Source organism: Mesocricetus auratus, unplaced genomic scaffold (assembly GCF_017639785.1).
Source record: "Mesocricetus auratus isolate SY011 unplaced genomic scaffold, BCM_Maur_2.0 Super-Scaffold_100009, whole genome shotgun sequence".
NCBI lineage: Eukaryota > Metazoa > Chordata > Mammalia > Rodentia > Cricetidae > Mesocricetus > Mesocricetus auratus.
The window spans coordinates 84,867,824-84,881,323 of record NW_024429193.1 but is presented as its reverse complement, the minus strand read 5'-3'; the positions used below and the strand labels follow the sequence as shown (position 1 = coordinate 84,881,323).

Below are 13,500 nucleotides of genomic sequence, written 5' to 3'. Positions count from 1 at the left end.
TTCATAGCCTGCCCTAGTCTCTGCTCTGAGACTTTCTGTATACTGGCTGGACCTTTTCAGACACTGCTAGCTCTGTCATAGTGCCACAGGGTATGGTGGTTGACATCTGCCTCTCCCTCAGGAGCCAGCCCCCATCGCCAATGTCTTCACACTTATCACTGGGATTTCTCAGAGACTGAGCACCTATGAGACGATGATGACGTGTACCAGTTGCCTATGACTTCAAACTGATTTGGATTCTCCTGTAATTCTTTTAGATGTGGTGTCTTTAAATTAAGAGTGGCAGAAACAAAGTGATTTAGGAAAAGGATACTGTTCTTCTAGCCTGTTTTAGTGACAGTGTAACACGGTTAAGAAAATGGACTGTCAGATCTGATCAATGATGTTGAAGGGAACTGTGATCATTCCCAGAGTAAAACTCCCTCCTAGCAAGAGAAGTAGTAATGATGGACCAGTCTGGGGGCCAGGAGAAGCAAGGGAACATCAGTGCACTGTCCCATCTACACTGCCTCTCTTCTGTCTTGCAGGCACAACATGTTTGATTGCTCTACTATCAGATAAAGACCTCACTGTGGCCAATGTTGGTGATTCTCGAGGAGTCTTGTGTGACAAAGATGGGAACGCCATTCCCTTGTCTCATGATCACAAGCCTTACCAACTCAAGGAGAGGAAGAGGATAAAGAGAGCTGGTGAGTTTGTGAGCCCCTTGGTGGAAGTCTGCCATCTCGTTTGGTTATCTAGGTGCTTGCTTGGGAAGGTTTTAGGGAGAAAATCACATATCCAGCAGCACACGGGTTCATTATAACATGACTGTTACTAGTCTGTATCCCTATACTGTACATTTCATATTAATTGATGATAACTTAATTTGCCTTTCTCCATGGCCAAAGATTCGAAAAGGGTCAAAGACAGCCCTTTTGGGTGTAAAGTCCACGTGATCACTAGACTTCTGCTCCCTTGCAGCCATTCCAGGCTCCTAACACTCCAGCCTGAACTCCAGTGGTGTGTTTGTGCCATGCAAGCGTCGTCCCCACATCTGAGTGGATGAAAACTACTATGTATCCCCTAAAATTCCACTTTGGAGTGTCCTGTTGGAAGAGGTCCATGTCCCACTGGGGCAAAGGCTTCCACAGTCTGCGGGGGCTGCCCTCCCCGTCTTTCCCCAGCATTCTCAGTAAGTCTCTTTAGGGTCCTTGTAAAATGCATGCATGTAATTGGCTTTCAGCTTCCTGACTGTGACTCATTGGAGGCAAGAACTTGATCTTGGTTGTGTCCATACCTGAGCACCCAACTCAGTGACCATCCTAAGTGGAAATGGAAGAGTCCCATTTCCCCCACCCCACCCCACAAAGCCCTTATGCAATTTGCATTCTGAAACTGGTTGAGGTGAAGATAGAGTAAATAAATATGGATCAAAGATCAATGAGTTCTGCAGTATGTCCTAAGATGGTGACTACTGTGTAGATGCATTAAGCAGATGAGGAAATGGAGGAGGTGTCTAAAGCCATAGCTTTAAGTGGGGTGGTTTATGCGAAACCACTAAGGTGACATTCATTCATTTTTGAGATGGGGTTTCAGGTAGTCCAGGCTGTCCCAATTCTCCTGCCTCCCAAGTCCTTCAATTACAGGCATGGATTCCCATGTGTAATTCCATAGAGAGATACTGAGACCAAAACTCAGAAGATCATTAGATCTGAGGCTTCCTACCTGTGGAAGGCAAGAATCCCTTCTCTCTAAACTGAGCAGCCTGGACCCCTGTGTGGGTGTGACCTGCAGAAAAGCCATTGTAGTTAGCTTCTACCCAAGGAGGAAATGAAGAGAGCCTAGTGAGCCATTGTGTCTCCCAGCAGGAAGCTGTGTGCCTCAGGCTAACAGGGCTGGGTTTTACTGGAGCCCCTTCAGTTCCTGCTTGGGAGGCAACAATTTTGAATGAAAGATCTGCCTAGGTTTTCTGCTGATGAAATGGAATAGTGCTTTTGGATCATCCATCAAACTTTGATGAGCTCCAGGCAAGATGAGTAAAACACTCTGACATTCATTTATTAGGCTCCATCTCCTCCTAAGAGTCCACTCTAAGTCCATGCTCAAGATCCAGATGGCTAAATGTGACAGGACACACCCAGAAACCCCACCTTACTGTCCAGCTTGTGTTCTTGACATTTCACTACCCGGTTACCCTCTGGCCTCTGCCGTACTTCCTTATGTGAGCAGATTTGCACTGTCTCTGAGATTAATTGACTTACTCTCTTCTTTTACAAGATTAGGCAAGGGTGTGGTTTTTTTTTAATAGTTTTATTCCTTGAGAATGTCATACAATGTATTTGGATCATATTCCTCCCCACTCTCCTCCCCCAATCTCTTCCAGATCCACTTGCATTTGTTAGAGGAATAGAACTGATTGGGAATATGCATGCATACATACATACATACATACATACATACATACATACATACATGATTTATTTGACTGGCTTAAAAGCTGTGGTCCAGCTAGTTCAACAACAGCTATCTCCCAATGCAAAGACCAAGAATCCATCAGCTGTATAGTCCACAAGGCTAGATGTCTCAGGCAGTCTTCAGTCTACCTTGTCTCCCAAAGAAATAGGTTTTATACCAGCAAAGAAGTGCCTCATCCGCAGGATAGGTGAGCTGGCCAGCAAGAGTGAGGACAAGTAGGCAAAAAACAAAGTCTTCCTTCTTCCATGTCCTTTCATGCATGTCGGCTGCCACCAGGTATAGCCTAAATTTAGAATAAGTCTTCCCACCCCAGACAATCCAATCAAGAAAATCCCTCACGAACATTTTCAGCTGTTTTGGGTATATATCCCAGATATACTCAGATTGACAGCCAAGATCAACCATAACCTACCTACCAACCTTGTGCCCCCCACCACACCATCCAGTCCAATTTGTGCTGCCCAGGTCATCCACTGGGATCATCGTCTAACTACCAAGTGCCACACCCTTGCAGGAAACAGCTCCCTTCCTGCAGCTATCAATTATTAATAGCTTCTTAGGTAGGGGTGGGACTTCCTGTCCATTTCTCACCTCCAGGCTTAACTGCTGTCTGACTTGAGCTTGCCCTAGATACTGTACATGTTGTCACAACTGTTGTGAGTTCATATATTCAGCTGTCCTGAACACACACACACACACACACACACACGCACACGCACACGCACACACACACACACACACACAGAGCAGTTCCTGAGTGTAGTCATCCACCATCTCTGGCTCCTACATTCCTTTGCCCCCTCGGCCTCAATGACTCTGAACCCTGGGCAGAGTGGACAAGATAGAGACGTTCCATTTAGATCCGAACACTCTGCTGTCTCATATTGTGTGTGCCTGGACCAGCTGTGAATCTGTTTCAGTTGCCCTAGGAGGTGGTGATGAGTTTTCTCATCTTTATTTGTGTTTATGATAACCCTAGACTTAGGGCATCTCTCTTCCTCCTGCTTAGCATGACAAGAAGCTCCAGCCAGTCTGGACTACATCATATATATACACATACATACATACATACATACATACATACATACATACATACATGCTGACCTTTCTGTCTCTGCTGTGTCACAAACAGAGTCAGTATCAGCTGCAACTCCTTGTGTTCAGAGTGTAAGAGCCGAGCCTGACACACTACATGCATTCTTATAATTCTGTGAGGACAGTAATGTCATAAGCACTTTGTAGCCAGTAACCTGGGACCTCAGAGAGACTGTGTCCACAGACACACAACTAGTAAGTGACAGTGACGAGGCCAGAGTTAAAACTGTGACGACTAGTGAGGCCTTGCTCTTGGCGACTACTCCACACTTGCTGGAACTCTCCAGTGTTTTGCCTGCTGTTCCCTTACAGCTCCCCTGTGACGTCACTCCCGTCCTTCCTCCGTCCTCCCTAACCTGGGAAGCAGACACTAACCTGTGCCGGAGGAGTACTACTTGATCCGGGCAACTTTTAACAAACGTGGCCTCTCTCTCCTCAGGCTGTCAGTCAAAAGGTCTAGGTCTTATATAATTTTCATATCCAGAAAAAAAATCCCCTTCTGCAGTGTAGATATCTGATCACCATCTGACAAATACATGATGAACAAAGTTCTAGCTCCTTTAAAGAAATCACAATCGAAGCAAGGGATGGTGGTGTATGTTTTGAATCCTAGAGCTGGTGAAGTACAGCCAGGGGATCAGAAGCTCAGGCCAGCTTCAGCCATATAGTGAGGTCAGGACTACCTTGACTCTAGGAGACTTTAGTGCCCTCTCAAAAAAAAAAGAAAGGGAAGGGAGAACAGATGAGCAAATGTGCTATCGGGCTCCGTGCTGTGGGTTCTGTGGAGTAACTTCTCATGGTCTCACCACACAGACATTATACTCACTTGGCAGCTAGGAAGATAAAGCGCCCAGAGGAGAGTATTCTCATCCAGGGTCACTAACTATGCCTAAGATGTGATTTGCCTTCATCCCGGTTCAGCTTGGGATCCACGCCAGTCGGAACATCCCAGGGTGACCTCCCTGAGGACCTGTTTCTGGGATGTCTCCCTGCCTGCCCACTTGCTCCTCAAATCCCCATGCTGCAGCGACCTGTCAATCAACACGGAGCTGCCACAGTGCGTTGTTAAAACTGATGCTCTCTCCACCCATGAAGTTCCATCCCAGGCCCTGCAGCACGATGCTGTTGGCCTGGTAGTGTCAAAGGTGATGGGGGGGGAGGGCACCTGTGGCCCAACTCACATGCAGAAGGCCAGCCTGTGGCACACACACCAGAACTGTACCAAGTGTGAGAGGTATCGGCTGGGCAAGCTAACAGGCTCGTTCTCTTTGTCTCTCCAGGGGGATTCATCAGTTTCAATGGCTCCTGGAGGGTCCAGGGAATCCTGGCCATGTCTCGATCCCTGGGAGATTATCCACTGAAAAATCTTAATGTGGTCATCCCGGACCCAGATATCCTGACCTTTGACCTGGACAAGCTGCAGCCCGAGTTCATGATCTTGGCATCGGATGGTCTGTGGGATGCTTTCAGCAATGAAGAAGCTGTTCGATTCATCAAGGAGCGCTTGGATGAACCTCACTTTGGAGCCAAAAGCATCGTCCTTCAGTCCTTCTACAGAGGCTGCCCCGACAACATTACAGTCATGGTGGTGAAGTTTAGGAATAGTAGCAAAACGGAGGAGCAGTGAGTGCCTGCAGGGTCTCAGCTGCCCCAGACAGAGGACTCTGGACATACCGTTCTCTCAGTGTAGTAAAAGGTGTGGGAATTATAATTAGGATCATGTGTCCCAACACAGAACCCCCTCCCTGGTGACCTTTCTCTGCCAGGTGTCGAGCAGAGGGTTCCCCTGCTGACACTGTTGGGGGGGTGGGAAAGAGTCTGTGGTCCCCCAGCCCTTCTATCAATCAGTGTTTGAAATGCATCCATAGGTAGCCGTCAATCCCACATGTGAGACACAGGGAGGTGGGCCGTGTATTCTCTTCAATGTTCTTTTCACGATCTCTTTTGTGGTCCTTCTGGCAGATTCCCTGGTGTTCTCTCCACACCTGTGGGCAGGGCAGGCCTGTAACTGCAGGCAGTGCATCACCTGATGATGTGTGGTACCCTCTGCCTGCCAGCCTCCTCCGACATGCTTTGTCCTCCGACACTGAGGGATGCTTAGAGGATGGAGAGTCGGTGGCAGCTTCCTGCACACTAGCCAGCATCCCTTCCCCTCCCTTCCTTCCTCCACTAGTGTAGCAGACTCGGGATGCGGTTAGCAGCCCTATGCCTTCCCATGGAGCACAGCTATACCCTGTGCTCACACCTCACGATGCACCAAGGGCAGCCGCTGATTCACCAACAGCCCACAGGAAGGGGATAAAGTGGGCGGGAAGCACTTCCAGGTGCAGGGTGACTGTCAGTCTCCATGGGGAGTGAGGCCCGGATGAGTCTCTTGGAGACTGGCTGTCTGCATTGGAGAGTCAAGCGGGAGCCCGGGGAGTCACCACCTCACTCTCCAGAAGCTGCTGTCTACACAGCCTTCCCCAGCCCCGCTTAGTAGCTTTCACGTCTTTCAAACAATGTTGGGAGAAGCAGCAGCCTAGGATCACCCACGAGTGCTGTTCCCAGCCACAAGTTGGTATTTGGTGGTAAACCACTGACACATGCTTCCCGAAAAGAAAAAGTCCTTTCTTTCATCTCTGGTGGCAAATCTCTGTCCATACCCAGTAGCGTTCCCCAGGCAAACACGAACTGCCTGCTGTAGCCCAGAGGAAAGCAGGAGGCTGGCTCCCGGGGAACCTGTGTGCACTGGCAACAGAGCTGGCTGGGGTTTCAAGCAAGAGCCCTAAGAGAGAAGCAGCACAGAGTTATCTGGGGCCTGGACTGCTGCTTCTTCTCCTAACACCAAAGCCGTGGGGTCCCAGTCTCTACTTTAGAAGTTAATTTATAGAACATTCTAGGCTGTCCTTTTGGACTGACTGAACCAGCCCCCAAACAACCAGGGTTCTCATTGCAGACCCACACAGAGCCCACCTGTTTGGTTCTTCCTCAGAGTGAGCGCCTGTCAGCATGGTCTCTCAGGGCCCACGTTAGCCATCCCGCCCCTCTGCCAGCCCTCTGTCCTTCAGCTGCAGAGCTTGCCTGAAGCCCAGTGTGGAGGACGAAAGATCATCTTGGACTCCGAGGACTGCAAACTGTCTTTACTCCTCCAGGGACATGCTTTTCTTTCACTGCAGAGAGAATTAATCATGGTTTCCCAGGAAATTTGCTTACTTTTGTATCCTGTGTTTTCAGCATTGGAATTGGGGTCTTAGTTACTGCTTTTCAGAATGTTTTAGTATAAAGTATATTCTGTCGTGTCAGGCAGAAGCGTTTGCTTGTGGAGACATGGACACGTGGATGCGTGGTATGGGTGGAGTAGGAGGGGCAGAGGAGACAGATGTGGCCCCGTCAGTGATGGACAGGCACTTGTTCCCTTGGGACATTCTGGATCCCCACAGCCCTTCTTCCAAAGGTAGATTTGATGGTCCCTATAGTCAACTCCTCTTTTTCTGTATTTGCTTAATGCAGAACGTATATGAACAAGGGAAAAATAAGTGGAGAATCATTTTTATTGTAAAGAACAATAATGAAATAATGTTTTGGCTGGTACTCCTTGAGCGCTTGGGGGTTCTTAACTGGTGGCGCTGCCCACACTAGTTACAAAGCCTTCTAATTGAAGTTTATGGGCATCTTGTAAATTTTGCTTTGGAGAAGTAGCTCATTTCGAACTGCAACCCAATAGATTATATAGAGATAAATCTCATACTCCTTTCTCACCTCTTCCCCGCCCCCATGGCTTGTAGATAGAAATTCTAGGTAAAGTAGCAGCAGTTTGATGAGTAGTGATATATAAACCCAGAGCACCCCTTTCCATGTCCTTCCTGACCTGTGCTCAGCTGTGGGGAGTCTGCAGTTGGATGTGACTGGGCACACTGGGCACGCCCCTCCTCTTGCGGCTGTGGATGGTTGACTGTAGCTGCAGGAGCAATGGATCTGAGGGAGTACATGGGAAGCTTCCGTAAACAGCACTGCCAGAGCTTTGGGATGGTCCCCAAGGCTGCCCAGACTCCTACCTAGCCTGAGTTCGAATTGCCAATCATCCCCACAGTGCCAAATTTTGGGAGGGTTTTACAGTGTTTTAGAGACACAGCTGATGCCAGTCCAGGCCCCATCAGCCAGTGCTCTGCTGCTGCTCCCCAGCAATTTGTGGAGTTGGAGGGGAGGGCAGGGAAAGGGTTTTTAAAGAATTTCCTGCATTTGCAGTTACTTAATCATAAAAATAAACTATACTAACCTAGAGCAATCCAAAGCTCCTTCCCAAGACCTGTATTTTTTTTTAATATTACCAACTTGCCCCAGCCAATCTGGATCACTGTTGTACCTCCCACGTGACCGAATGCACTCATTCCAGGTGGCCAGTGTTCCTTCTGTTCCTTGCTGTGAAATGTAGGGACTGGCCTCTTGAATCTGGAGTATGTTAAGAACATTACCAAGAGAAGGCTCAAGTGTAGAGCTTCCCCAGGCTAGGCAACTCAAGCTTGCTTCATGTCACGCAACTGTAGAGCTTCCCCAGGCTAGGCAACTCAAGCTTGCTTCATGTCACGCAAGTGTAGTGACTGGGCGGTCATGCACAAATGCAGATGACTACCAGGGAGTGCTGGCCTAGCTGTTTGGACCCTCCCTGAAGTGGCCCGGGGAGCCGGCTCCACTGCTGACTGGGGTGTCTGGGAATGCAGGAAGGATTCACCAAGGGAGGGGTCTCTCTCCTTTGCAGGTACACTTTGTTGTCGTCCCCCCCCCACGTGTGTCTGTTGCTCCTCCTCCTCTTGATTTCAGAAACAGCAGTCCTCTCCTGATTGTCATTAAACAGACCTAGAGCAGCCACCCAGAATTGCCTTGGACTGTCACAGCAGCATTCCCAATTTAGGCCTGGAAAAGCCCCAAGTCAGATGCCCGCCTCTGGCCGAAGCATTTTTATGTAGGCCTTTGGGCTACATGATTGCACCTTGCAGGAACAGAGGAATCTAATGGCCCTAGACACAAGAGAACACACATTCTAAAGATGTTTTTCCAAATACGTGGTTCACTCTCACGGGAGTTGGGGAACCATACTCCAAAGTGCAAAATAAACTCATGACTAAGCTAAATGTCATACAGGAGAGGAGAAAATGTATATAGATCCCTAATACAGTGTCTGTGAGTGTCTTGTTTTCCAGATTAACTTGATCACAGAAAATCCTCATGACATTTTAATGGACTCCTAATTCCCACTTTGGAATTAGTGACAGTACAGTTTGGGAGTCAGCAGCCCTGAGCCTTTCACATGCCAAGCTGCTTAGTGATGGAAGCAGGGCCGGATGCTGTGGTTTAATGTGACCACCAAGAGTCTCCCATTGGCAACAGAAGCCCAGCAGTCATACTTGAAACTGTAGATACCATCTCCTCCTGTGAACAGGAAGCAAGGGCTTTGCCAGGCTGGCCAGGTCTCAGCTATGATAACGCAGCCTTCAGGTGTTTCTCTGTGGTTGTCTTTGCTTTCCAGATTAAACCAAAATATTTTTGTCTCATCATTGACAGAAAAAAAAAGAAAATAATATAACAGGAAAAGTACATACTTGATTTTAATTTCACTTTGACTTTTAACCATTTTTAAAATGTATGACAGAAATGTCAACTGTTAATATTAACACATCTTACCTCTGTTCATTCCAGATTCTGTGAAATCATTTGCAATTTAGAGCTCATACATCATGAAATTCATATCCTATTTTAACATTATGCACACACACACCTTTGCTAAGTCTGGCAACTTATAAGGTTTTGTTATATTTCCCTAGCCATTATCCTCAGTCCAGTCAATTTGCTTGGGAAGCTGTGACAGGTAACCCCAAAATAATGGGTGAAACAGTAAATCTGGGGTGAAGTTACTAATTTAAAATTGCATCCAACATTTTTAGGGCTATGCCACCTGCATAATATGAAATAGTAAAAACTAAAACTAAAGCTAAAAACAGCATCCCTTGGACTGGGTTGCGGATTGTCAAGGGCACAGTTGATACGGTGGGGTCCGTGGGTACGTTCCTGAGTGTTCTCCACTGCACAAGCTTCTGCAGACTCTTAGTGATGTTACTGCTTTGTCCATTGTCCGTTTGGCTCAACACTGCTATAATCATTTTATACGTCTAGTAATAACCACACATCACATGTGCAATCCTAGTTCAGGTCACTGAGAAGACTACGTGCTGTTCGTTTTGATAAAATCATCATAGGCATTTTTGCTGTTCAGAATTATACCAGGAAGCAAGCATGAAGCAAAGAAATAGACATATTTAAGGGTGTGTTTCCATTTATTCTAGAAGTCTTGTGTCGTTTAGCCATAAAAGTCTTATATGTTTGCCACATTGAAATGAGTTTTAGAAACCTGTAAGACCAGCATCCAGCTTGAGCAGATTATTTAATGGTGGCAGCTTGGGGCTAGCGGGTTTTGAGGAGGGACAGGAAAATCTACCCAATCCTCTCCATATCTCAGCCCACAGGAACTACATCAACCACACATTCTCACAACACTCCAGACAATCCAGACGTTGAATGGGAGAGCATGCACCCTTCAGGCAATTTAATCAGCTCATTCATAGTTTAAAGTGTGTCCATAGAGAAGCAAAGGACAAAGCCACAGTCCCGGAGTGGAGCCGGGGCGGAAACTCAGGGACACTGAAAGTGACCTATCTGTGGGCTTCCAGATGCCCGCGCATGTGCGGCTTCAGACAGTGACTTGTGACTCCTGCGTGGAGCAGGATGGACCCAGGGGGTGCTGTTCCTGAAGACATTAACTGATACTTTCAAACAAAGCCTGAGTTTTCAACAGTGAAAGGTGTAAACAGAGTCCCAACTTCCTTTTGTCTGGGTGGAATTTGGTAGATGTCATCTCATCCAGCCCAGACCCTGGATGTGGTGTTTCTTAGAACCTTACCATTTTCAAAGTAATGTCCCTTTTATACTTTTTAAAAAGTCCTAACAGAGATGAAATAGTTTGAACATGCTGGTGATTTTCCAGATGTCAACAGAGAAAACAGTGAGTGCCTGGTTGATAGCAGGTAGTTTCATAGAGATAACCTGTGGGGGTGATTTACCAGTCTTCAGGTGTCATACAAAGTTATGCTATCCCCATAATTTTTAATTAGCCCAGTAGAAATCGTGTATTAGACATCTTTAGGTTGGGAGAATGATATCCTACGTAAATTTTAAATTTGCCTCAACCTATGTAAGGACAAATAGGGACTGATTAGAACACTGCAAAGAATTCTGCTATGTGGGAAAGCCTAAGCCCTGGGACATGAGGCAAGAATATAATACCCAGGCAGTGGTGTGTAAGCCTTTAACCCCAGGACTCCAGAGGCAGAGGCAATGGTGTGTGAGCCTTTAACCCTGGACTCTGGAGGCACAGGCAGGTAGGTTTCTATCAATTTCAGGCCACTCTGGTCAACAGAGTGAGTTCCAGAACAGCTGAGGCTACACAGAGAAAGCCTGTATTGAAGAAAGAAAACAAAACAAAGAATATAGTACTCTCATATGGGCTCTCAGTCTCTGTGTATTCTTCATCTGGATCCCTTTATCTTAAGACACATTCAGAAAATTGAAAGCAAAGTGCCACAATTCCATGTCAGAACTCCTAAACTCTGAGCTCTTTCCGTGTTATTTTAAAAACGTGGCTTTATGAGAGAGACCGGGACTATCTTGCATATGTCCTCCCTAAGGGAGGGGTGGGAAGTCAGAATGGAGCAGTTAGGGACCAGGAAGAGAGGGCAGGGCTGCCCCATGGAGGGGCGATAGAACCTACAGTTGGTTAAAGCTGACTCTTCTGTGTTTACTGTCTGGTTGTGTTGAGGTTTGTGCCTCCCTAGGTTCCTGGACTGGCTGTCTTACCTCTGTCTCTATGGTTGACTTACCTCTGTTTATACGTGAACACCTTATGGACTGTGGGTTGTCAAAATCAGAAATACTCTGTGACAGTGCAACACTTAGCACTGAACTGCCTTATCACAGATGTGAGAGGACATGGCTGACAGGTCCCCAGGCCTGAGAGGGTCAGTGGCAGGCACAGTCTTAGCAGTGGTCTGCTGGAAGCCAGGCTTCCTGTCCTCCAAACAGCCAGGACAGGAAGGAATGAGAACACTGTGCCGTGTGCTTTTGCAATTTCTGTTCCCAAGAGACTATAAACTGTAATGATCTCATGCCCCAAACGAGAACATAAGACCGAGTGTTTCCCATCAGCCTTCCTGACTATGTAGATGGGAAACTTATCATTGGACTACAATTACTGCTTAACTTCAAATGCAAACAAACACTAAATGCCAGATTCTTAAACAATAACAACATAAATGGCCTCTCAGCACTACACATTCTAAGTCCTAAGCATATGATTTTAAGTTTTTCACTTTGAAAAAGAACAGCAAAATCTGTAGGGGGGGGCAAAAATCAGACTTTTTTTTTAATCAAAGAAGTAATCACTGTCATCATTTGCAGGCCCATCCTCTTTCCTAAGCTGTCGGAAGGGCTGAGTCATGGTGCCCTGCCCACTCAGGCCAGGCTGATAGGAAACAGCACCTCACTGTACCATGAAGTCAGCTTTGGGGGTTTTGTTTTCAGTCGTGAGCACTTGCAGAAGGAACTTCACCAGTTTCCGATAAAGCTGAGAGCGTAGGTGGGGCCCAGCTTTTAATAAAGAAAGTAGGATGGGGAAGGGAAAGAGGGAAGGAAGCCCTGTACCGCCGGGGTAGTAGTTCCTGTGAGGGTACCATAGCTCAACACTTCTGAGCACATCCTGTCCGGGTTTGGAAACTCTGGCTATGTATGAGCTGTTCCTTATGTCTCTATGACATCACAAAATTCTTTCCTTTGGCACCATTTCCTTGCTACTTTAAACATCAGAATGGATTGTTTATCAGAAGGTACCAAGATCCATAATGTATCTGCCGTGGTTGAAAACTCGACATTATGTTTAATGACGAACACACAGGTGGGCATGACAGCTTCGTCAACCCAGCTTTCTGAAGTTGGTCCCCAAAACCAATCTGTACATAAAACCCTTGCTGAGACCCTAGTGCACTTGGAGCTATGTAGAGCTTTTCATTTCTACTGTTTATACTTGTCTCTAAGAGACATGAGGAACAAGGTTTGGGAGGAGCTCAGAGCAGGTGGTGATGCAGTCACTCGAGATGCGTGGCCTGTCACTTGGTCCCTTTGATGTGCTGGGTACAGTTGGCATTGTAGCGATTGCGGTGTTCATGCAATCACCGACTCTGTTGTATACAAAATAAACAGCTCAAAGAAAAAGCAAACACATTAAAGCTGTTAAACTGTATATGCCTCCTGCTCTTTTCCTTGGACTAAGCTCGTTTTCTGTTCCAATGTCTGTTTGGAAAATGATATTTTTTCCTTGCTGGATTCCACTGAAGTGGCAGACAATCACTCCGTGGGTGGAGCACACCTTAGCATAACAGAACAAGAGGAAGGAGCTGCTGGAAGTTTGGATCAGAAATGGGCCTGGCAATGATCCAGAAACAGCCAGGTTTAAATGCATACAGATGTAGTCAACAGAAGTACTTATTCTTTTTTTTTTTTTTTTTTTTTTTTTTGGTTTTTCGAGACAGGGTTTCTCTGTATTGCTTTGGAGGCTGTCCTGGAACTCGCTTTGTAGACCAGGCTGCTCTCAAACTCACAGAGATCCACCTGCCTCTGCCTCCCAAGTGCTGGGATTAAAGGTGTGCGCCACCAACGCCCGGCCCAGAAGTACTTATTCTTAACATGGGTGTCCTCCTTTAATAATAATCAGTATTAGATAATGGTTAGATGGATTGCAGATATATACAGTCTGGACAACATGGCATAACATAACCTAGAAAACTTCAGAACAGAATATACATCTGTGAGATTTTTCACAGTGGGCATAGGAACACTGGAGTTTGGGGACAATGAAACAGAGAC

General features: G+C 46.7%; 1 protein-coding gene across 1 annotated transcript in view; it reads left to right on the top strand.

Annotated features, from left to right (window-relative positions):
* Positions 1–12,877, top strand: part of Ppm1l (protein phosphatase, Mg2+/Mn2+ dependent 1L) — a 276,634-nt gene extending 263,757 nt beyond the window's left edge. Inside the window, exons 3-4 of the mRNA XM_005085690.4 lie at positions 528–689; positions 4,833–12,877. Coding sequence (XP_005085747.1) covers positions 528–689; positions 4,833–5,179 — 509 coding nt within the window. The 3' untranslated portion in view covers positions 5,180–12,877. The remainder of the gene's footprint in view (positions 1–527; positions 690–4,832) is intronic.
* Positions 12,878–13,500: the final 623 nt, after the last annotated feature.